We start from the raw sequence: 25,948 nt of genomic DNA on the forward strand, positions 1-25,948 counted from the left end.
CCACCAGACTTGTGGTCTAGCTTGCCTACAAATACAACCTGTATATGTTATTTGTTGTTGAACTGGTACTTGATGGTTCCTTCAGGGGGACTGAGAAGTGGTCTAGAAACATACTGAAATAATACAAGACCACCTCACTAAAGAACATTCACCCATATTGCAGAAAGGCCATGCAAAAGCAGTCTCTCCCAGTAGAGTACCACCCTTAAATGTCCTCTCAATAGATATCTCAAGCTCTACTAGAGGTTCACACTCCTACCTTGCAAACTATGCAATGAATACAAGGTATTAAGTGCCAAAGATACCCAAGTTGTTTCTCACTAGTGATGTCACAGCACTATCAATTAATAGTTTCCTATGACACTAAGGGCCAAACTTATCCAACTTTCCAGAACTGATGGAGCCACAATGCAGCCCAGATGTAAGGGAACAAACATCCCCTTACCAAGAAGAGGCCTCTATGACTGCACCTCCACTACAGGATGCAGAGCACACCCATTGGCATGGCTACATTAGTGCTTGTCAAGAAACACCATCCCTCAATAACAGATAGTGAACACTCAACCACAAAATTAGCTGGGGCCACCTTTAACTTTGAGATTCAGTAATTTAAAGGACATATTTAGATCTTACTTTTTAAAAAGAGTATCTTTGGCAGATTCCATTTGCCTCAAAGCTACAGTCTGGAAGAATGAGAGCTCCATTGATTCTTGACGACTGTGAAATGCGTGTTTATCAACTAAGCGCAAATCTCTGTTGGAATAATAAAACAGACAATTTAATACGTATTTTTTCACACTGCATTTGTGTTAGCTATTTATTGTTTAAACAAATAAAATGACTTCTGTTGTTAAAAATACATATTTCTCATAACAACAGCTTTCAGTTATGATCCAGACTAAAAATTGCTATTAACACAGCCAACTATACCACACCAAGAATTCTTTGTGGGTGTTGAAGATTCCCACACCCACAAAAGCTTCCCAGTTCTCTAGAGTGCAGGGCAATTTGTTCAGCGCATTCATGCAAAATGTTTGAAAAAGTGCCTCTTACCAGTTAGCAAGGGTTAACTGTTGTTGGCTGCTAAATGTTGGCTGCTATTGTAAGGCAAAAGACACAATCCTAGTTAGGTCTACTCAGAAGTAAGTCCTAGTGTATTCAGTGGGACTTACTCCCAGGAAAGTGGGGAGAGTAACTGGCCCACCTCACCCCAGCAGTGTCTTTTCTAGTGGCTGTCTGCTGGTGTTCTTTTGCATCTTTTTAGATTGTGAGCCCTTTTGGGACAGGGAGCCATTAGTTATTTGATTTTTTTCTGTAAACTGCTTTGGGAACTTTTTGTTGAAAAATGGTGCATAAATACTTTTAATAATTATAATTATAACATGGGACGTACTCCCCCCCCCCCAGAGGCAGGAGGAAAAAGGGGGATGGTTGAAAAGGAATGGGTATTTTTATTTTTTAATCAATTTTTGGAGACAAAGCCATCAAGAGTGGCTTTTTTCTCTTTTTTGAAGGGGGAGGAAAAAGAGAAAGGTGAGGATCCTTGGTTAAGCTGACACAGACCCCACACCTATGCAGGTCTACTCAGAAGTAAGTCCCATTTGAGTCAATGGGGCTTACTCCCAGGAGAGTGTGGACAGGATTGCAGCCACACAGAGCAAGATTACAATTCACCCCCAAGTAGATGGGGGCTGCTCACACACATACACCCCAGCATGCAGATGCCACCCCTATTCCCCCCAGGCAAGATGGAGGAATGCAGGCTGGGGCATTTGGACACCCCCCCCTTAAGAGCAGGCTGGGCTCTCTCCTTCCCAAGTGGAGGACTTACTCTTCCCTCCCAGTTTGAAGCCTGTGAGGAGCACACCCTGTGCTGACGAGATGCAGCACCTCTGCCACTGCCCAGTCAGCCTTCTCTCCCACCTCCTCCCACCACGCCCTCCCTACCTCACGCTACCCCACCCACCTCATTCTCAGCCAAGGAATGCAGCAAGTAGAGAGTCAGTGCGTGCAGCTGAGCAAAGCAGCACAGCTACTCTACTCTACTTGGTCCTGTAGCCATGGCCACCTCTCTCCTAGAGATGCCGCAAGACTCCCTGGCATCGAGCCACGCCTCCCTAGGGAGCCGGGACGCACAGATTGAATACCTCAGCCCTAAGCTATTAAGCTTAGAATCAAACTGAAAATGGATGCAAATGCATACTTTTGACCCTTTAATGTTTGCCTTTGTTAACAAAAATCATGAGAGTCATACAAAATGGTCAAAATAGGAGCAAGGAAGTGGGGGCTGAAATGCTTAGTCCCGGCAATGTTAATAGATCTCTTTCTCCCTCTCCCCACTCCAACATGCTTATGCACACACACACATATCCCTATTGCTATTTAAGTAGTTAAATAGCAGTTAAATATTTATAGTTAGAGTACTATTTATAGTTTTAAAAAATCACCTTCTACTAACTTCCAACAGAGGCTTTAAAAAAATAACTAAATAAATAAGGGCGCAATCCTAACCCGTGCTGGAACAGACAAGCCGGGAGGCTTGCGCTGCAACGAATGTGGGTTACTGGCCAGCAGCAGCTCAGCCAGAGGCAAAGGGAAGCTCTTCCCGTTACCCCTGGGTAAGGGCTGCGCGCCCCAATGGATCTCCTTGGACCTGCCCCACCTCTGGAGGTTGCGCAAGTCCGAGGAGAGCAGAGCAGCTCAAAGCCGCTCTGTTCTCCCCAGGGACGGGGGTTGGGATCCGGCATAACCACTGGGTCCTAGCCCTGCCCCCGTCACCCAGCACCTGCCCCCGGGGCCGCCCATCCCCCGCCCAGAAACGCCCCCTCCCGCCTCCTCCACGCCTACCTTCACTGCTTGTGTCAGCGCAGGTGCGTTGGCACAAGTGGCGGGGAGGAAGCCGCCGTGGAGGCTTCTGTCGGCCTCCGTGCGTTGGTGCATCTGGATGCGCCAACGCAGCTCCTCCCACAGCACGTTTGCGACCCTCCAGAGGCTCCTATGCCAGCATAACTGCAGGTTAGGATTGCGCCCTAAATAGCTTACAGTCACAGATTATTTTGACTTTTAAAATTTGAATAGGTATTAGACAAATTCAGGAGGAGGGAGAGAGAGAGAGAGACCCAACGACCCAAAAGAGCACTTCATTGGAGACAGCTGATCAAAAGTATGAGGTGATGCATACATGTCAGAGTTCCCAGGTCACAGATCAGCCTATATGATAGCTGGCCACTCTGATCATATGCTTGAGTACATATGATTGACACAGTGTTTCACTGACAACTGAATGACTGAGCAAACTAATAAAATAAAATCTATACCTTTGTATTCAACTTTCATAATACTAGCATTGTATCATGAGGCAAAGTCTAGAGCAGTAACCAGGACCCACTTAGAGAAAAATGCCTGGACTGGACTGAGCTGGCCTGGAGCCTAATCACCTCTGGACCAGCAACAGCAGCCCTACTGTGAGACTACACCCTGCCATGATTTTGGGCATGATTTCACATGCCCTGATCCTGTATGCTGTTTGTTTACAAAGACAATATTAAAGTGCCAAAACACACATTTGCACATCTAATTTGACCTTTAAGTCTTGTATTGAGGGCATGGCCTACAACAATGGAGCAAAGTCTTCAAGAAAAGGGTGCGATTGAGAAGGGATTTCAGGAAAGAAAGAGATTTTACCATTAACATGTTCTAGAACTGAGATACAGGTAGAAGGAGTAGCAATGCAAACTAGTCAGAACATTTCCCTGTGCTCTCCTATTTCATAAAGTGTAAGTGTATATATTATTCAATTTTATCCAAAGAAGTGTACCATTTACGCATAACAAAATAGTTCTTACTTAAAAGATGTCTGCCATAGGTCCAGAACTGCCAACATAGTTGGATTCATTGCATGCAAATTTTCATTTATATAGTTGCGAGCTGCCAGGAAGGACTTGTTCCAAGGTTTTGGCACTACATCCATTCTGAAAAACAGATTAGCAACACTGAGATCCCAAGAAACAGTCAGAGTACCAATATATTTATTCTGTAGCACAGTGTTTCAAAATTCAGGAGATAAAGTAGATTTCACTAACTTGTCAGCAATTTAAAAATACTCCTGGGAAAATCTATTAAATAGGTTAGAGGATAAGAATGTTTTCTGAGTCACGAAATTGCTTCACTAAGCCAAAATCCCTCAAGAATTTCCAGACTGTATCAAACTAATTAGCTATATGCAGACATTTGAAGCCATTGATGGATTAAGTTGAAACATTTTAGGATTATAATGTACGAGAGTCAAGAAAGCCAGTTGGCAGACATCTACAAATGGGCAGAATTCACTTTCTCATGAGCTTGCAGAGGATCCTCTAGGGATCAATGAAGTCCTTTAATTAATTAAAGTATCCAAATATGTATATCCTTCCTTTTTACCCTTGAAGATGCCCATTTATAAAAATAAATACAATAAAATGAAAATGATTAACAATGACATAAGGAGCAGATTAAATAAAATCTAACAGCAAAAATATATAAAAATAAATAACACCAAAAATAAAACCATATAAAGCAACATGGAGTAACAAAACCTACACACAGGTGTGAGTCACTTAATAACAGGGATACATTTCCCGGCCCTCAGAATGCATTATAAGGCTTTTATAATAAAACCTGAAGTAACAGTCATTCTGAGGCACACAGGGGCCACAGGCAGACTCTCCCGAGGGAAGGGAAGAGCAGCACACGCAGGATGGGTGGATCCAATCTGCGGTTAACTGAAACCACGGATTTGGAATTCAAAGATGGGGGAGTCCACTTGTGCTTTCTAGTCCATTGACTAGAAATAGGCGTTTGTGGAAATAGGCGTTTTCTTACTCTTGACGATGAGGTAGAAGAACCTGCTTCTTGTCTTCTTCTTTTTCCCTTGGGTCTTTCAACACAAAATCAACTAAAAGGAGGCATTAAAAGAAGATGAGAACACAAATAAGCTTAGCAAAACAGAATATCTGACACTAAGCCAATTATTTTTCAAGACTTTAAAAGTGTTATATAGCAGTCCCAGAAAACATACACCTCAAAGCTAATTGATTCCCTCACAAAATAAAATGCCTCAAAAAATAAAACAGTTTTACGCATTAAAAAGGCTGAAATGACTAATGTACCATAGTCTGATTTTTCCCCCCCAAAATGAGTCCAGGACTGCTTACACTGTGGGGCTGAATAAATGCATACTTTTCAGAATTTACCTACTAGAAGTACATTAAAAACCCATTTCTGGCAACAGTGTGATCCTGGGAATCGCACAGCTGCTTTCCCCCTCCCCCACACATACTTGCAGTGGTCCCTTGCAGGAGTTTGGGAAGCACTGCTCTAGAATACAGTACAAAACTATTGCAATAGATCTAACCTGTGGGGACAGCATTCAGGACTCACTTTCTTCCATTAAAAAAGTAAGCTTAGGCTGTAATTAACTTACCTATTGCTTTCTTGACACTGAGAAGATAGTCCTCTCTCATTTCGTCAGACAGCATATAGATACTGTCACTGAGCACTTTCAAATGTTTTGGTACTAAGGCCAAGACGTGTTCCAGCCACGAGTCTTCCATCGGGGCTACGTGTTCCGTATCAATTCCATGGCGAATGTAATAGTAATATTTCTGCAAAATTAGGCCATTGCAGGAGTTTAGCACCATAACCATTTGCTATTGTTACATCTGGGTTTGATGAATTTTTCTAACCAAATGTGCCTCATGACTGAAGAGAATAAAAGCATGCAGAAATGTGCCAGCTATGTATGTGCAGCTCCTTAGCATTTGCTCCTTAGCAAGTGCTCCAGACCTGATGCTCCTCCTTGTATGCTGCCTCACACAGACCACCTCTCATGGTACTGCAAACCTCAAGAGAGGCTGCACCTGTCAACCCAAGCAATCCTAATTTTTCCAGCCCCAAGCCTCCTCCCTCCCGCCACTGCCCAAGAGATGTTCAGATCAAGGAGTCATTCACTCATTTACCAAGATGTCTTTCTCTATTGCAGCAGCAGACGCCGAAGTGCCGGACTTGCTTTCTTCTATCAAAAGACGTTCTTCCGGAGTCAAGTCTGGTTGCCTAATGAAAGAAACATTCTGACATCAACCAGATATCAATACCTGATGGTGGTGTACAGGCTTCCTTTAAAAAAATAGTATCATTCACATTTGAAAAGTGCCTTTCGAGAAGCCACAGAAATGCTCACATGATGATATTAACAAGGGCACTTCGGAAATTTTCTCGATCTTTTTTACCGCTGCTTCTTGCTTTTGATGTTGACGGTCCAGCAGTGACATCATTAGCTGTAGTGGTCTGTACCTTACGCTTCTTGGCTCTTTGAGCCAGATATTCAGCTGCAGGAACAAAGCACACAGGTTTTGCAAGGGAGAAAGACATAAGTTTAAAAATCCCTCAACTTCTACCTCTTCCAATGAAAGTTAAGGTCTCTCACAGTGCAATCCTATGTGTATCTATTCAGAAGCAAGTCCTGTGGGACTCACTCCCAGGAAAGTGCACATAGGATTGCAGCCTCAACCTCTTTCTGAATCAAGTTCACTGTCAACAGCACCAAAAAAAGTCATAAAGCACTCAAAGTAACACATTATGCAAATATATCAAGCAAGTGATATAAACAATATTTACAAAGCCTTGAAGTCAGTTCTCAAATTGATTCACATGAAGAGGTTCAAAGCCTCTTGGCTTTTTCTAATTACTTATGATGACATTGCGATGTCCAGTGTATCTGACAAGCAACTCCTTGGATTCAAATTTCATCAGTACGGTACAAGTGAGCTGAAGTGCTAGTATCAGTCAGGAACTTGATCCAAAAAGTTGCTCTATCAACAAGTGTTTAGGGCAGAGTGTCCTAAACCTCTTATCAGAACAATGTCATGATGTTCAATGAACCACTGTAAGCATCCTTACACCCTACAACTTCTGTAATCCAGGCTGGTTCATACATGCATCAAAGTTGTTGAGTGCAGCATCAAGTGATTATTTGCATGTGAGAATGGATCCTTAGCAATCTACCACCACTAACAGATCTTTCACATGATCATATCACCTCATGCAAGGCTGAAAACAGGGTCCATGCATACAATCAACTGCATGCCATCAAACATTGAGTAATGAAGTAATGAACACTTTATAGGGCATTTTTTTTATTCTATTTGTCTTTATTTATACTACCTTTTGTTGATGAAACAGATGTTGAGCTAACAAAATATGTCACATTATTTTGAGCCAGTTCACAAATACACATCCATCACTGCAACATCAAATAATGTCTTTCATTTGTGAATCAGTTGTCATAGATTAATCACCTAGATAGAATTTAACATCATTTGATGCCAGCTCAAATACTTTTCATAGTGACAGCTCCAGAAGAGAATCATCAAGTGTTGCAACAACAAATGATAAACACAAATGTGGGAATCAGGTCCTTCAGTCTCTTTTCCTATGGAACCAACAGGATAACTATCCTCTATTTTAGAGAACTGAGGTATAGACTTTCCTGGGAGTAAGCTCTATTGACCAATGGGACCTACTTTTGGGTAGACATATAAGAGTGTACTGTGAATCCTCTTTTGTGCAATTGTAATGTTCCAAAGTCAACACAACATTCTGTGACAGCTACAATGCCCTTTTCTGAACCCTATAAGTCCCAAAGGTGCATAAAGGCAACATTTTTCCAGGAATATGGAAACACCTGGAATTTCTTCTGGAGCCATATAAGTGTGAAGTCTCCTGACAAGGATTTCAAAAGAAAACCAGTTTTTACATTTTTTTTCTACCCATGAATTCAGATGGGATTTATTAAGGGTACACAAATCTTCTCAGATTCTGGATGTGGTATGTTACAAACATTCAGCACAGGCTATGTCCACTTTATGTAGGAAGATGAACAACATGGCTTGGTGCAGTTGAAATGCAGTATGGCAAGAGGCAACAATGGTCTTGCTGGCTGACACTGGGAATCTGGTGGAGAATTTGGGGCAAGGAGAAGTGGAAAGCCACTCATGGAAAAACAGCTGTGGCCGGTGAGCCTGCTCAGTCTTTCACAAGGCACAAGCTAGGTGGTGGCATTTTATAGACTTATTTTCAGTTCTGCCCAAACATGTAGTTTCCTTACCAGGCGTTGTTTCATTTTTGAGTACAAACTCCTCTGGAATGTAACCATCATCTTGCAGCTGGAATGAAGGAGGACTCTGATGCCATAGTGGTTTACAGTTTATCTGAAATGGGTAGATAAGGTCATATGGTATGGAGTAGGCAGAAATGCTAACAGCTTTCAAGATGCAGAGTGGTTTGTTCAGGTATAGTACATTGTGAACCTGATTCAGTTGATCACATAACAACTGGTTGTCCAAGATGCAGATGCATCCTCACTAACATCACATCTAGTCATTTCTGTAAGTCTGGGGTGAACACTGCAATATGGAAGGGGCTGTATATTCAGATGCATTGGCAACAAATACAAAAGAATGGTTATGCACGTGGCTCTTTTATGCGGGATCAGTAAAAAAATGTTTTTTATCCAAAAATCAGTTTGTGCTTTAAATAAGGGCTTTGCCCTCCTGGAACAATTGTGCAGCACATACACACTTGATGCGAGAGAGGGGGAGACAAAAGCAGAGCAGATCCAAAGGTCTGCCTCATATACACACAGGTCAGAACTCAATGCCATTGCCCCAAGTATACATAGGTAGGTCCAGAACTACTGAGCTGCATATGCATGTAGATAGGCATTGCCATTCACATACAAGCAAGACAATACATGACAAATGTGAATGTGCGTTTCCCACTCTCTATGAAAATGAATATCAACATCCATATATGTAGGGCTATAGGCAATTTTCAAATGTATGATACTGTTCTTAGATACAAATGCCTAGTTGTATCTTTGGATTAATAATTGAGGCCATTAGCATTACCTTCAGGGCATAATCCACCAAGAAGATTGTCAGCAATGTTCCCTTTGAGTTTTGTGACCAAGCAGCTCAAAGCCCTGAAAAGTTGTGCTCTGCAGGTTCCAGCGCAGCAGCTGAGGATCCTTGAACAGACACAGATCCTTAGAGGGATCTGGTCAGTGTAACTGTTTTGTACAATGGTCATTGTGTTCACTGCTGTGATTATGCCCACAAAAAAGTCAAAAAACAAGTGCAGGAAACATAAATCCAACTGGTATGAGAGTAAACTGTGCTTGAGGTGGGCTGTTGTGAATCTCCCCTTCATGACAGTCGTGTCCACTGAAAAGTACACACTTTTATATGCTACACACAAAACAAAAAATAAACCAAACAAAAATTACCTTATCCAACTGTGGTAAACATTTTGTTATATTCTTCTCTAATTTTCCCTTGTTGGGTGGTTTGGGCTGCAAGGAGCAAATACAACAAAAAGGTAAAAAGCCACATTTATTCACACTTATAATCTGAAATTTTAAAATGCATTGAAATTATTATGTACGTTTCTGTCTGCCTTTGCTCCATGTAGTTATTACATATTTGTATGTGTTCTTTAGCAGAAGTTTTGAAACTAGCAGGTTCAAGGAAAAGATGAGAATTCCTGCATTAACAGATATCACAAAAGGAAATTGACTATTGCCTCCTAAGAACTCTGTTCCAAATTTCTAAGAAATAAGGAAAGATGGTCCAATCTTGAGAACACTCAGTTACTTTACATGAAAAATCAATTCACTTTTTACTCTTCTGAAACAATAGCTTTGATCCCCTTATCAAATTGGACCATTCTCTCTCAATAAATGTAGCAGGAACGCTCTCTGATGTAAAGATAAAAATCCTCCCAATGGGGTCCATATATTGTAATGCATACCACTATAATATAGTTCATGTTACAATACATCAGTTCAAAGCTCTGGTAGCATTCTGGCTTGCATCTGGAACTCCTGTATGAGTAGATTTTCCCCATTTACTTCTGTACAATAGGAACCCCCTATGGGGGGGGGGTGAGCAGAGCAAACATCTCCCATACTGAATGACAAAAATGTTATGGATATAGGAAATTTGATGTGCATACAAAAAACCCACTATGGTGAACTCCTGTGCTCTCCTGGTAAACAGGAGCTTGAAACATGGAAATTAAACCAGTGAAACTTTCATGCTAAACTTCTGCATCACTGCTAGTGACTAAATAAAAATAATATAAAACAAATATTAAAGCCTCTTGATAGAAGTTAGTTAACAAGATTTGGAATTATAAGTCCTGTGTACACACAATATCACTATATCGGGGCAAAACATCTTTAAGGACAGCTCGACTTACAGTAAACAATTTTATGAGCCGAGGTCTCATTTTTATCAGCTTGTTCACACAACTCATATTCTGTTATACTGTATATTCAAATCCATGATATTGGAAGAAAAGTCAAATTCAGGGCTTCCTACCTCCAAGAGGAACCCCACCCACACCCATTATATGCAATGGATTTGCCTGCTATTTAAAACACTTTATGGAAAATGCTCTGGCAGTTTCATTCATTATGAGAACACAAATCCTCATGCAAACTGTCTGGTTAAGGTTCCTTTCAAAAACTAATTAAAAAAATATATGAACCCTTGCAAGGAGTTCGACGTTCTTTTTTAAAAGCCTGCCTTTGAAGAGTTTTAGGTACATTTTTTGGTTTCCTAGAGGATGTCATCATCCTCGAGAAAACAACTTTCCATTAATGAGACAAAATACATTTAAGACTCCTTCAACAAATATGGCTATACCACCTATTCCTTTCTCAAACAGTATGAATGTCTAAGTAAATGTCAGAGAGGGAGGGGAAAAAGTATTTTTAAAAGTTAATCCTATCTATTTACTGAACACAAAATAATAACAACAAAAAGTTCCATCTATTGTACTTCAAAGGTGGGGGGGACGGGATGACCCTGCCTATTCTAGAGAAGCATTAAGTAACAATTTAATGTTATTTAACGTTAAGTGACAAGTACTTGTTTTATTCCTAACCAAGCTGGTGAAAGCTGCCCTCTGCTGCTGAAACATGATATGCACATCATTGTCTGCATGTACACCCATCCTACTATGCTGTCAGGTCTTGTACAAAATCATGTATCCCATTATCTGGTTTCAGGCTATGATTTGTTCACACTTTTAAAAGGTTAATCACAGGTTTAAGCAAGAGGGGTAAAAGCCACTGGTTATTTTGGGCTCCTGCTGTCCCTCTAATATTTCATCTCAAGAGAGCAGTGACTATAGAAGCAACACTGTCTCAAGCTGGCATAAGCTGGCGTTTCAAGTACGATGAGAAGATCTGAGAAGATCCTGGGATGATGATGAAAGACTTGAAGCTAAAGCCATCTGGGATTTTCAAGGATCCTATAGTGAAAACTGTGTTCTCAAATGAACTTTGCACTGTGGCACTTAATTGATGGTATTTTCTGGGAGTGACTTGACTGGTGCAAAACTGAATATGATCTTAGCTAGAGATCTTTGGGAACTTCAAAAAGATTCAGAGCCCAATCCAGAAGTTCTCTTGCCTCCATACAGGGACATACAGAGTTCTCAGAGCCCTAGGATTGGCTGCACCCCCTCCCCCCAATCAAGTATACACTCAGTGGCAAGCCCAGATCTCTTGCTGAGTTACATGTAAAGAAGCAGACATGGTAAATACCCAGGCAGGACCAGCAAGTTAATTTTAACAAGCAGAAAAGAATTTGAACCTAGCTCTGATAGCTAGGGAAAGTTAAAGAGAGGGATTCATGGGGAATGCAGTGGCACATAGCCAATGCAATATGGATGAAGGCATTATAAAGTTATCTCTAGATCAGAAGAACACAAGCTGGTGGGGGGGGGGCTGTAGAACAATGTGGTTAGGGCATTAAGGATTAATGTGCTCTATTGAACAACTCTCATTTGGGAGGACTGGTGGGAGCCAATAAACCAAATGGAATAAAGAATAGGTTATAGGGGGGAGATCAGGAGCATGTGGGGGGGGGGAGGGAGAAAAGATCATAAAGTAAGCGGGCAGTCAAACTGAAACTGGACTGAAAAAAGGATCAGATAGGTTTTTCTAGTGAACACAGTGAATCCAGATTTAAGATCTTTTCAGTGCCTTCAACCTGAGCTCAATGCCCACACACAAGAAGTGATAACCATTTCTCTGTAAGTGGCTCAGTATCAGGCATGCATAATTCCATTAATGTTTTATTTTTATTTTTTATTCTTTTGTATGTATCTGGTTTGTAAAATCTATTTTACATTTTAAATTTTGTAAATTCAAAAATAAACAGTGTTTCAAAAGAACAGATAACTTTTTCTTCCAAGTGCATGGTATGCCAACTCACTGTATCCATGTTACACTCTAGTGGTAAACAAGAGCTGTTATGATTTTGCATGGATGATGTCTGAACCAGTTATTGACCCACTTTTAAAAGTTAGCATCTGAACCAGCAAAGGTAAAGGAATCCTGATGAGGCTAAACTGAAATTTAAGTTTCACCATCTGACTGTAAGCGAGAGCCCAATCCTATGTATGTATACTCAGAAGTAAGTCCCATTATAGCCAATGGGGCTTACTCACAGGAAAGTGTGGATAGGATTGTAGCCTGAGAGCCCAAGCCTATGCATGCCTACTCAGAAGGAAGTCCCATTATATTAAATGGGGCTTATTCCCAGGGAAGTGTGGACAGGATTGTAGCCTGAGTTCCCTTAAGAACATAAGAACATAAGAACAGCCCCACTGGATCAGGCCATAGGCCCATCTAGTCCAGCTTCCTGTATCTCACAGCGGCCCACCAAATGCCCCAAGGAGCACACCAGATAACAAGAGACCTCGTCCTGGTGCTCTCCCCTACATCTGGCATTCTGACTTAACCCATTCCTAAAATCAGGAGGTTGCGCATACATATCATGGCTTGTACCCCATAATGGATTTTTCCTCCAGAAACTCGTCCAATCCCCTTTTAAAGGCATCTAGGCTAGACGCCAGCACCACATCCTGTGGCAAGGAGTTCCACAGACTGACCACGTGCTGAGTAAAGAAATATTTTCTTTTGTCTGTCCTAACCCGCCCAACACTCAATTTTAGTGGATGTCCCCTGGTTCTGGTATTATGTGAGAGTGTAAAGAGCATCTCCCTATCCACTCTGTCCATCCCCTGCATAATTTTGTATGTCTCAATCATGTCCCCCCTCAAGCGTCTCTTTTCTAGGCTGAAGAGGCCCAAACGCCGTAGCCTTTCCTCATAAGGAAGGTGCCCCAGCCCCGTAATCAGCTTAGTCGCTCTCTTTTGCACCTTTTCCATTTCCACTATGTCTTTTTTGAGATGCGGCGACCAGAACTGGACACAATACTCCAGGTGTGGCCTTACCATCGATTTGTACAACGGCATTATAATATTAGCCGTTTTGTTCTCAATACCCTTCCTAATGATCCCAAGCATAGAATTGGCCTTCTTCACTGGGATTAGACTGTGGGATTAGACCCTTGGGATTAGACTGCCAACTTTTTCCACCAGCTCTTACTCCAGTGGTATTTATCAGCAGGATAAGCTTCAGCAGCTGGATTTCTGCATATCAACCTGCTGCTAAAGCTTTGCACACTAGCAGCAGGTTGGTTTTGCTGGTTAGTTCACAGTGGCAACTGGTTGACCAGTAAGTGTGGGGCGCTGGGGCTTCAGGTTGTGATCCTAGCCACACTTTCCTGGGAGCCAGCCCCACTGAATATAATAGGCCTTACTTCTGAGTAGACATGCTCTGATTGGGCTCTGAGGCTACAATCCTACCCACACTTTTCTGGGAGTAAGCCCCATTAACTATAATGGGCCTTACTTCTGAGTAGACATGCCTAGGATTGGGCTCTGAGGCTGCAATCCTGCCCACACTTTCCTGGGAGTAAGCCCCATTGACTACAATGGGCCTTACTTCTGAGTAGACATGCCTAGGATTGGGCTCTGAGGCTGCAATCCTGCCCACACTTTCCTGGGAGTAAGCCCCATTGACTCTAATGGGACTTACTTCTGAGTAGACATGCCTAGGACTTGGCTGGCAACTGATGCAAGACACTGATGGGAGGGGCTGAGCTGGCAGGATGAGTCCCTCTGAAGCCTGCCCCCCCTCCACCCTCCTCTCACCTGCTCGTTGCTCATGGCTGCCCGACGGCTGCTGGTCCCTACGCTGAGTATAATGGAAAGGGAGGGGTGAAAGTGACACGGGGTGGGCGAGCGGGATCTACGACGTCCTGCTGCCCACTGCAGGACTGTCCCAGGAGCAGCTGTGTTGAGGGAAGTCCCGTTGCCCGGCAACCGTTTCTGACTCATAAAGCGCCGTGATTGGCTCACCCCGCCCTGCCTCCCTCAACCCAGAGCTGAATCTCAACCGCCCGGCAGCCTGCAAATCCCAGGGCTCTGATTGGCTGAGAGAGGAAATGGGCGTGTCCATGAGAAGCGCTGCCCTCTATAGAATTGTGAGTACCACGTGGGGAGAGCATTGCAGGGTAGATCACGCTCCTCTTTTCTGGTCTTGATTGATGTGCAGGTAGTGGGTTGCAGTCCTAGCCACACTTTCCTGGAAGTAAGACCCACTGACTTTAATGGGACTTACTTCTGAGTAGACATGGATAGGGTTGGGGTCTGAGGCTGCAATTTTATCCATACTTTCCTGGGAGTAAGTCCCATTGACTATAACGGGAGTTACTTCTGAGTAGACATGCATAGGATTGGGATCTAAGTTGGCTACTTTTCCCTCCAAATAATAATTGCTGGGAAGCAAGCATTCTAAGGGCAAGAGGGGGGAAACTTCACCTGTGGAGTTTCTGCCTGAGCTTGCACACTGATCTATAGTCATTAGCTGTGCAGTTGGACCAATTTTTTTTATATCCTAACTACATATATATGTTACTTACAGTTGGTGCTATGGCAGCACTATATATATAATTTTTCCCCTCTGCATTTTCCAGAGGGGGTAAGCTGTGTTATTTTGGCTGCAAACATAACAGAAACTCATTGCATTTAAAGATCAAACAATTAACTGGGTAAAAAGGCACTTTTTCAAGTGGTGCTTCTCTTATTTAGGGGGAGAGTAACTATCCCTTTCACCCCAGCACAATGTCTTTTCTAGTGACTATTTGTGGTGGTGTTCTGCATTTCTGAGATTGTGAGCTCTTTTGGGACAGGGAGCCATTTAGGCGACTTTCCTATCCTCACTTTCCTGGGAGTAAGCCCCATTGACTATAATGGGACTGACTTCTAAGTAGACATGCAAAGGATTGGGCTCTTGGTTATTTGATTTTGTCTGTAAACCACTTTGCAAACCTATAAATAGTTTTAATAATATTTCAGCACAAGCCCAATTTGTTGTTAGTGTAAACTGACACATGCACACACTGCCCACTATGGATCTTATTTCATGATGCTTAAAACAAAGGTAACGTTCGTTATCAGAGAACAAACATCTATACCAATACCTTATGTCCCTTGCTGTGGTCCCAACTGAGGGCCCAATCCTATCTAGCTTTCCAGTGCTGGTGTAGTTCTGCCAGAGGGGTGTGCGCTGCATCCTGTGGTGGGGAGGCAGTCACTGGGGCCTCCTGAAGGTATGGGAAAATGTGTTGCCTTACTATGGGGTTGCATTGTGGCTACACTGTAGCTCAAAAGTTGGATAGGATTGGGCCCAAAGACTGGCTTTAATCTGACCAACCTACAGCTTAGCTTCAGGTAGGCTCAACTGATCCCAATTACAATCTTTCATCTCCTTATATATCTAGCTGGTGAACTTTCTAGAACTTTATGCCCATATATATTTGCTTCCAGAACAGAGCGTTTTCATCCACATTAAAGATCTGCTCTGGCAGGAAATGCTCATCCACTATAACCTGATCGAGAGTTTCTACAAACTCCTCTGCTGCCTTCATGTCTGCACTGGAAGACTCACTGCTGATCTTTATGTTATGTAGAGCATTATGCTTCTTGAAGCGTTTGAACCAGCCAAAGTTGGCAGTAAACTCCACATTGTAGTTTGATCCAGCCCTTACTTTTAGCATGTCAAACAGACTTTTGGCTTTGGTGGTGATGGTTTTGGTGCTGAGAGGGACCATCTTCTGTTCTAGGTCTTCTGTCCCCATCAGGAATTTCTCCATGTCCTGTATGGGACCTTGCCTTACTGTTGAGAATCTCATCTGCTTCAGTGATGCTGACCCTTTCATAGCCTGGTGACTTTGGTCTTGTTTTTGAAGATTATTGCAATGGTGGAATGGGACATGCCTAAAACACAGACAATACCCATCACAGTTTTTCCCCCTTCATAGTCCTTGATTACTTTTAATTTGGTCTCCAGGTTGATAACTTGATGTGGCCTCTTGCCGGGAGCATTGGAAACGTTTCCAGTAGGAGGTGTATGCTTAGGGGCCATTATAAGCAAAGCACAACATAGCAAAGCACCAACCTTCTCTGCAGCGTTTGTGGGAAGCAGCAAAGCCAAGCCTTGGAGCAAGCTAAGAGCAGACAAGACAGAAGATCAGGCAGTGGAGAAGGTGATGCAATGGAGAAACCAATGAGAGGCTGGGGAAAGTCTCCTCAGCAGTACCCTCTGTACAACTCTCTGTAGCATGATCCTCAGAGCTCTGCAAGAGCTGCAAAATGAAGATCTCTGTAAGAAACTTTGGATCTCTGCACCAATATGGAGATCTCAGCAAGAATCTCTGCAGGAAGTGAGGGAAGGGCAGACCTTTCACAAACTAAGAAACTCTGCACCAAGTTTAGAAACAATCTGCATGCAAGCAAAAGGAGCCTCCATTGGCTCATTCAGAACATCTTGTTTGTAGAAAGAGGCACACACAGGGCAGAGAGCCCCAATTGGCTCATTCAGAAGGCGTTTGACACGGTCCCTCACCAAAGGCTACTGAAAAAACTCCACAGTCAGGGAATTAGAGGACAGGTCCTCTCATGGATTGAGAACTGGTTGGAGGCCAGGAAGCAGAGAGTGGGTGTCAATGGGCAATTTTCACAATGGAGAGAGGTGAAAAGCGGTGTGCCCCAAGGATCTGTCCTGGGACTGGTGCTTTTCAACCTCTTCATAAATGACCTGGAGACAGGGTTGAGCAGTGAAGTGGCTAAGTTTGCAGATGACACCAAACTTTTCCGGGTGGTAAAGACCAGAAGTGATTGTGAGGAGCTCCAGAAGGATCTCTCCAGACTGGCAGAATGGGCAGCAAAATGGCAGATGCGCTTCAATGTCAGTAAGTGTAAAGTCATGCACATTGGGGCAAAAAATCAAAACTTTAGATATAGGCTGATGGGTTCTGAGCTGTCTGTGACAGATCAGGAGAGAGATCTTGGGGTGGTGGTGGACAGGTCGATGAAAGTGTCGACCCAATGTGCGGTGGCAGTGAAGAAGGCCAATTCTATGCTTGGGATCATTAGGAAGGGTATTGAGAACAAAACGGTTAGTATTATAATGCCGTTGTACAAATCGATGGTAAGGCCACGCCTGGAGTATTGTGTCCAGTTCTGGTCGCCGCATCTCAAAAAAGACATAGTGGAAATGGAAAAGGTGCAAAAGAGAGCGACTAAGATGATTACGGGGCTGGGGCACCTTCCTTATGAGGAAAGGCTACGGCGTTTGGGCCTCTTCAGCCTAGAAAAGAGACGCTTGAGGGGGGACATGATTGAGACATACAAAATTATGCAGGGGATGGACAGAGTGGATAGGGAGATGCTCTTTACACTCTCACATAATACCAGAACCAGGGGACATCCACTAAAATTGAGTGTTGGGTGGGTTAGGACAGACAAAAGAAAATATTTCTTTACTCAGCGTGTGGTCGGTCTGTGGAACTTCTTGCCACAAGATGTGGTGCTGGCGTCTAGCCTAGACGCCTTTAAAAGGGGATTGGACGAGTTTCTGGAGGAAAAATCCATTATGGGGTACAAGCCATGATGTGTATGCGCAACCTCCTGATTTTAGGAATGGGTTAAGTCAGAATGCCAGATGTAGGGGAGAGCACCAGGATGAGGTCTCTTGTTATCTGCTGTGCTCCCTGGGGCATTTGGTGGGCCGCTGTGAGATACAGGAAGCTGGACTAGATGGGCCTATGGCCTGATCCAGTGGGGCTGTTCTTATGTTCTTATGTTCAACTCCACAAGGCTGTAATACCCACCTACTTTCCTGGGGTAGCTGATACAGAGCTCTGTGAGGAGCTCCAAAAGCAATAAGGCCTTTTAAATATTATTTTCCTCCTTAATAAAAGCAGAAGAAGCTTTTTTCATCTACTGCCAGCTGTTGTAAGAATAGCACAGAGGAATGGAAAAAACTGGAATGACCTCAACACAGGAAAAACAGTGATAAGAGTTTGCGGTTGGCTACAATCTTTGTCCGAAGACTCTGTGGCACTTGACAAATAATTAATTGTAAGTTATTCCAACTGAAAATAAAGAGATAGAAGTGCCATGGGACGGAAGAGGACTTTCCTTCAGGAGGGTGAGGAGGGAGAAAAGTTATTTCCAGCAAGCAAGCAAGCCAATCTTGATGATTTCTTTGTACCAATTAAAGAAGCAGAACAGTTTTGACCATCCGGAGGCTGTTCTCACAGAGACTCAGGGCTCTTTAAGGCAAACTTCTCCTAAGGTTACCCAGGTGGCTAGTTGCTTATCAAACTTGAGAAGCATTAACAAATTCAGGGAAAATAAGGACATTGATTTTTTAATACACCAGACTTTCCTTATGACTGAGATACTTCAAGTTATAACTACTCAGTTTGAGTGTATTACAGACTTGCTAAAGGAGAAGGATAAAAACATTCAGCCAGCCAACTTGTTGAAACCCTTGGCGTGTGAAAGGGGGAACGGATTTACAAATGGAAGGGTTACTCCCAATGTGCAGCCAGATGGTAACATCCTACAGACAGCTTGTGGGAAAGACTCTGTTGCTCTCATTTACGATACAAAGAGCCTAGCCATCAATATCTCCCCCTTTATGGGAAGACACATTGATTGGTCCACCAAATGGAAGGCTAGACAACATCTGGCATTTCTCCTCAGGAAGGCTCCTTCAGTGATAGATCTCCAAAAGCTGGAAAGGCTGCCCAGTGTGGGAAGCCAGGAGTGTTTTCTCCTTTACTTTCACATGAATAGTGTTCCAAGATTGCTTTATGCGCAGGCTCCTGCATTAATTGGCTTTGGGATCAGGCTTTGGGATCAGGCTACTTCTATGATTCCTCACTACTGAAGCTTGCTCTTCCAAATTAAAGAGAAGAGGGCCATAAGGAGTCAACTGAAGAACTGAGGTGGACTTCAAATGAGAAATCTGGAGTCCTCTGGAGTCTATTAGATCAATCTGCACCATTAGATCCATCCTTGCCAATGGAGCTGACTAATGCAAAACTCTCGAACCCTCCTGCCACTCTGATTAAGCCATCCCCCCTAATTTCTAATGACGAACTTGATAAGATTGACTTCAAACCTGGCCTGACAGAAGACAAGATGGATGCTAGACTCCTGTCTTCATTTGGTTTCCTACCTCCTGAAGAACAAGACACTGATCACACGACTGGTATCTTTGGTTTTTCCCCTCAAAGATATCAAACAGTCATCTACTGCCAATGTTCACCTGCCTGCTTCTAGTTCTTCTGTTTACAATCTTTCAAAGGAGACCTTAAAGAATAAGGGACTTTTCTTTGTGGAGGGGCCTCAACCCCCTTTGGAATCAACTGTTACAATCAACAGAAGAGCTTTAAGGTCCAATGTGATTGTTTCCTTGGAGGACCCTGGACTTTCCATGATAAATTAAGAAAATAACACGAATCAACAGCAGGGAGAAGCAGGTTCAGTATGACTGTACAAAGAAAAGCTTGAATTGAATCTAGGGAAATCCTTGGAATTTGCTTCCTGGAATATTACTGGCTGGGCCCGTTGCAAAAGTCAAGATTCTTCCTTTTTCCACCGGAATTATGATATAATCCTGCTTCAGGAAACTTGGACAGCCAACGAACTTAGGGTTGATGGTTACCCTTTCCTTCAGCAATGGGGCAAGCCCAGGGGCAAGGTTAGGGAGGCTGATGGGAGGTTTGGACATCCTGATCTCCACTTCTTTATGCATCAGATGCACAGGGTTACATCCCTTGGGTAGTCAGGCCATGGCTATTTGCTTTGAATTAGGTGTTCAAACAATTTTAGCTTTTATTTTGTCATGTTCTGCATTTTGAGGTGTCTTGTCCTCTTTTCTGGTTATAACATTTGGTCACCCTGGCTCTCTCTCAGAAGAGGAGGAAAGAAAAGGAAATGTTAAAGAAAGAAAATGTCAGGACAGAGTTTTGCAAGGTGGTTTGACGCTAAGCCTATTAGGTTTTGATATCAGGTGACCATCATCGTGCATGAAGCTGGTTGTTAGGTGGAACTTTGCTAGGTGGTGCACACCTGCATTTCTATAAGTCCGTACCTCATTGCAAATTGCTGCCTTCAACTTTAGTCAGTGTATCCTTATTCTCTTTAATAAACTAAATACCTTTCACAAGCCTGAGTGATTGAGCTACTAGGAACAGGGGTCAGAATCCAGCCTAGCCACTTGGTCAAGCTACCAAGAAATGTACGTTGCAGGCTAGCATCCATGAGGACTGGGTCACAAGAGAGAGGGAGCCCAGTACCTGCAACAACTAGATACAGCCCAGAAGGTCCCAGTTTCCCTGGACTGTGCCACTGGCTAATACAGGGTGGTAGCAGTTCTACCAAGATTCGCTTAAAGATCTAATCAGATAATGTCTTTTGGGCTTCTTAGAGTCAGTGAGCAGAGCTGGAGCAGAGCCAAAGGCGGCAAAAACCCCTAAAAAGGGTTGGGTGCCTGGGAGGGCCCGATCCTTTTTGTACTATGGAAGGGTTTTAATTTGTTTTTAATTGAGATTTTATGTTTTTTAAAAAAAATTTCAAGTTATGTTACACACTGCCTTGGGTCCCTTCAGGGAGAAAGGTGGAATAGAAATACCATAAATAAATATTCTCCCAGTGTTTAAAGGCTGACCTGGATGAGATAAGCCTGCCTGCAGGATCTACCCTGCTTCACTACATGGATGACCTTCTGGTGGCATCCCCATCTCTAGAAACCTGTAAGACAGACACAATCTACCTCCTTTGTGCCCTTGCAGAAAAAGGGACACAAACTTTAGAAGGATAAGGGCTCTCCTACTATTCTTCAGTGGGCTGAGGACCTTTTAACACATCAACATTTGAATTTATGACCTACAGAAGACAATTGCGTATACATGTTTTGGACATTTGGAAGCCTTTTCTAGAAGCTTATGCATAGACTGTTTATCAATATCTATTTTATAGTTGGTTTTGCTTATTGTGTGCTTATTTAATGCATTATGTATTTTTACCCCCCACTTTTTTTTTCTTTTTTCCTTTATTTTTTTTCTTCGCTATACTGCTAAGTGCTATGGAAGCCAATAGACGAGGACCCAAACTTTGATCACAATATTGTTATGTGCAGAAGGGTAAGGGAGGGGTTGGAAAAACATTGGGAGACTGGTTTAAACCAGCAAGTGACAGTTAGCCATGGAGGCCACAGGGCAATATCTGATTGGTTGGAATCAACAGTAACAAAGAAACAATTGTAATGTGTTGTACTCTGCTCATGAGGAGAACTTTCTCTCAGTACATGCTTGCCATAAAGTTGTCTTAGGCAGGACCGCTTCTAAATGCCAAGTGGCTCTTTGTTTCTTCCACAGTGCTGTTCCCATCTTACCCTTACAGTTGCTGCTTCCAAGTAGGGAAAAGTAAATTTTTCTCCCTCTAAATATCCTGTATCTAGAAGAACTGGCTGTCCAATCCTGAGCTGCCTGTTGTGCCAGGACCACCGTGGCGCCAAAACGGCTGCCGTGACATCCTGTGTGCAATAGGGCAGCTGCCAACAGCTACTCAGGGGAAGGGGCCTTTCCTCCTAAATAAATAAATTACACAAGTATGTTTCTATACTGCCTTTTCCTAGGTAACAGAACCTGGTGCTCAAGGCAGTTTACAGTATACATGCAAATTAAAATCGAGAATATTCTGTGTTAGAAGACTATATACACCCCAGAGAACCAGAACTGTTTGTAGTTTCTGACTACTGTAGTAGACTTGTATATTATGCCTCTGTGCTTGTTATCGCCCATATTTTTCCAGTGTATGCAACCATGTTTGGGGACCTCATATTTGCTACTTGGTTGTTTTTCTTTGCTCATAAATGCGAAACATTCACATGTGATGTTGCCTGTTTGTCCCCACCTGGTTGCCCCTTTGGACTATAAGAATTTTTTGCTTCAGAGTTTGGGGGGGGGGGTCACCATTTTATGCTTCGTCTTAGCACTGGGAAAGAAAGCCAACCATTTTATCTTTCTTTCAGCCTTGCCTTATTATATTAAAAATTCTGGCTACACAAGCCACGCCCACTATAACTAAAATTCTCATTACAGGTTTGTACAATTACTGATTCTCCAGCACAATTCTTCTGTAATCCTTGCTGACCCAAAATTTCTTTAATCACTGTCTCGGATCTAGCATTAAAATTGGCATTAAAATTCTTAAATATTTACTTGCGTGAACATTGAACTTACATTTTAATCCAGTGGTCTCTCAGTTTATACCTGAATATTTTAAAATTACCTTTTATATTAATTGTGATGCAAAAAGGAGTTCTGCCAACATATTTCTGTGTTGCACATTATATGTCAGAGAGCTGCATGTGACTTGCAAGCTTGATTTATATACTGAAAAAAGATCAAGAATGAAAAATTATAAATGGCTTGATCCTGTACATGTTTTGGTGCAAGGAGGAAAGGCTGTGTGTAATCTGTTATCAGCTGAACCCCTGAATTTTCATTTTGTAGCTAAGATAATCAGGTGTAAAAGGATGTTATGCATTCTCTTCTCAGACCTACGCATGGACTCAAGGTTAATAAACCATGTGAGGGAATGCTAATACATGGGCACATTTTTTATGTATTTATTTATTGTATGGCACATTCACATCACATTTCAATAAAAGCATATAGATTAAAATACAGAATGTAAAATAAATAAGAATCTTAAAAACTTATATCTAAATTACAAATATAATTTTTACTTCATTTGTCACAGCCAGAAAATCAGCAAAATCTCCATTATAAGCTCTGTTTTGGCACTCTGTTACTGTATGTTGGATAGTTTGTTTTTTGACCCCGCAGTCAGAATTGGGAGAAGAAATTGTGCTCCACTTATAGAGGATGTCTGCACATCTGCCATGTCCAGTGCGAATTCAGTTGAATGTTATCCATACTGCATGAGGCTGGTCAAATCCAGGTGGTTTTTTGGAAATTCAGGGCTGACTTCAACATTGTGGGGGACAGTTTTCTAACCAATGTTGTTTACACTTACTGTAAACATTAAAATCCTCCTCTACGAATGCTTTAGCAGTAACAATGGCAGGATGTTCTCAACCTATTTCACTCCAGGCAGGCTACATCATTCAGTATTGGCAACTGGGAATTATCAACACTTTTCAAATATTCTTGTTCAGGGCATTTTTCCATTTTGCTTCCAGAGGTGGTATGTGGCTCAAAATAGGCAGCCAGTATGTAGGAGTAAATCAAATAATCCCACTAACAATATGTATTGTTTCATGCAATTGTACATATACCCTGTTTGTGTGCGGGCTATTAAACCACACTGGGGCACAATACTCTGGGGCACAATACTATGTTTAATGCTGACACCTGTAGCGTGTCTGTTGCACCACAGCTAGTGTTACCTGAAAACACCACTTAATAATGAGACGGATAACCAGAGGAGGCTTACAAATTTTACTACAGCGCTGAGGACCAACACCTAGCAAAGCTAATCAGGGTGCGGCCCTTCGAACTGGCAGAAGCTTGCTTTTATACACTCTGGGCAGGGTTACATAAACGTGGTCATGCCCCTGTTACTATGCAGATACAGGACAGTCAGTTTTGCTACTTTCCCTTGTCACACCCATGTCCATATTTGGCAAAGTTTCAAACACCACTGCTGAACCACACATTGCTTTGTGTGTGTGTGTGTGTGTGTGTGTGTGTGTCAGAAGGAGGGGCTGTGGGCTTAGCAAATTTTAATTTCCCTACTTTGGGTTCCCGCATTATTCCCTCCTTAAATTACAATTTTCCGTATTTTTGATGCAAGGCTTCTAGCACACGTTAGCAATTTTAAAGACTTGCTTTCCTCAATTTTGAATCTTTCAGGTTTCCTAGCAAGCGCTAGCCACTCAACCTTAGAGAATTTAAAAACCTTACTCTTTATACTCCAGAATGCCCTCTGTCTCTAGAGAGTCTGAACTGCCAGCTTCATGGACATGCGTGAGAGGAGTGTACAGTGCTAACATAATAGCAGTAGTTTGCTGCTCCATCATTGAGTTGATCATTCGCCTGAGGCAATTACAACATATTAGAATACAACACATAACTACACACAGCAATAATTCTCCTCCTAGAACCCATATGATGAGCGTTTTTACCCATGCTGTCCCAGGCAACCAATCTGTTAACCATGCCCAAAAAGATTCTTTTGTCTGTATTCCGTCCAGGATTTGTACTGCTTGCTTTACTTATTCTTACATCAGGAACCAAATATCCAATTCCACATCGCCCTTTCCAATATGGTGGCAGGGCTTTATAGGCTTTTGTTCCACAAATAAAAAATTCGCCAGGTCTCTTTAGGAACAAAACCAGAGCGTTTCCTCAGGCAAGTTTATTTGACACTTTAACAGGTTTAGTGGGAAAATATATGGAACAATTCAGCTCTTCCCTTATTCTAGATTTATTTCGGCGCCATACAGTTATCCATATTTTGTGCAATAAATTGTCAGGTATGATGGTGCTATTTGTTGGACTCTCATAAACAGTGCCGTTGCCTGAGTAGCATAACCATGAATTGTGTTCAGATCTGGTAGTGTTCTCTGAGCTTGTACACATAGTGTGGTCTGGCAAGGAAGCATTAATGGGATCTTGAAGATATTGGGCTTGCGTGTGAAATATATAATCAGGGTCTGTATGATTGATTATGAGCAGCATTGAACATAAGGACGTGTTAACATACCCTATCCGCTGACGACCTGTTAATGCCTGGACACATGTTGAAAACCTGGTCCCTGGAATTAAGGTAACAGAAACTCCAGGAGAGGCACTATCTGCATTTCTTCTCCATGGTCGGCTGGAATCTGGATAGTCTCGTACAAACTGAAACAGAGATTTTGTAGGAGCCTCCTCTTTCCAAGGAGCAATTGAAGCATTTGTAGCCCAAACAACTTCATTTTGACCTGCAGGGGCGAATTTGTTACAAAACCAACAATCTGTCCAGTTCCCCATTTTAGCCAGACTGTGCATTATGTGCATAATTGGATACTCTCTTGCAGATATGACAACTACATATAAACACATACAGATAATGATCAAATTACTCATCTTCGAGGGGAGTGTTGCCTGTGTGTAGTCTCCAGGTATCAAAGGTGCTTACCCTCCTTTGCTTCGTCCTAGCACTGGCCACCCGTCGTCGCCTGGTCAGGTGGGTGCTTAGGACCATGGTTCGGCTGTAAGGGTAAGTTTGGTCTCCTTCTGATGGGATACTCTCCACTGCTTAGGTGCCTGGGTCTGCTTGATTCTTGTGAAGTGGATCCAAGCTTTGACTCCTAAACATTTAACTGCAGTGGGTGTGGTTAACAAGACTTGGTAAGGCCCTCCCCATACAGGTTTTAATGGCTCATTTTTCCACTTTTTTACTAATACCCAATCACCTGGTTCAATTTCATGCAATGAATCTAGAATGTTTAACGGGATTTCTTGCCGTAAATATTTCCTAATACTCTCTATCTCCTGTGCCCAATTTTGTATATTCCTAGGACTGTTTATATTTGGCTTGAGAGGCCTCCATATTGGAGAAGCCCTGCCATACAGTCCTTCAAAAGGGGTCACTTTAGTCTTACTGTGCGGGGTGTTCC

The 25,948-nt window shown here is 42.6% G+C and overlaps 1 protein-coding gene across 1 annotated transcript in view; it reads right to left on the reverse strand.

Moving 5' to 3' along the window:
* Positions 1 to 14,295, reverse strand: part of DNAH7 (dynein axonemal heavy chain 7) — a 99,661-nt gene extending 85,366 nt beyond the window's left edge. The window contains exons 1-9 of the mRNA XM_066620522.1: positions 14,110 to 14,295; positions 9,323 to 9,388; positions 8,144 to 8,246; positions 6,218 to 6,365; positions 5,997 to 6,090; positions 5,462 to 5,642; positions 4,861 to 4,933; positions 3,846 to 3,971; positions 634 to 753 (exon numbers count right to left, since the gene is read on the reverse strand). Of these exons, the coding sequence (XP_066476619.1) occupies positions 634 to 753; positions 3,846 to 3,971; positions 4,861 to 4,933; positions 5,462 to 5,642; positions 5,997 to 6,090; positions 6,218 to 6,365; positions 8,144 to 8,246; positions 9,323 to 9,388; positions 14,110 to 14,295 (1,097 nt within the window). The remainder of the gene's footprint in view (positions 1 to 633; positions 754 to 3,845; positions 3,972 to 4,860; positions 4,934 to 5,461; positions 5,643 to 5,996; positions 6,091 to 6,217; positions 6,366 to 8,143; positions 8,247 to 9,322; positions 9,389 to 14,109) is intronic.
* Between the last annotated feature and the right edge of the window lie 11,653 nt (positions 14,296 to 25,948).

Source organism: Tiliqua scincoides, chromosome 1, assembly GCF_035046505.1.
Source record: "Tiliqua scincoides isolate rTilSci1 chromosome 1, rTilSci1.hap2, whole genome shotgun sequence".
Classification (NCBI taxonomy): Eukaryota; Metazoa; Chordata; class Lepidosauria; order Squamata; family Scincidae; genus Tiliqua; species Tiliqua scincoides.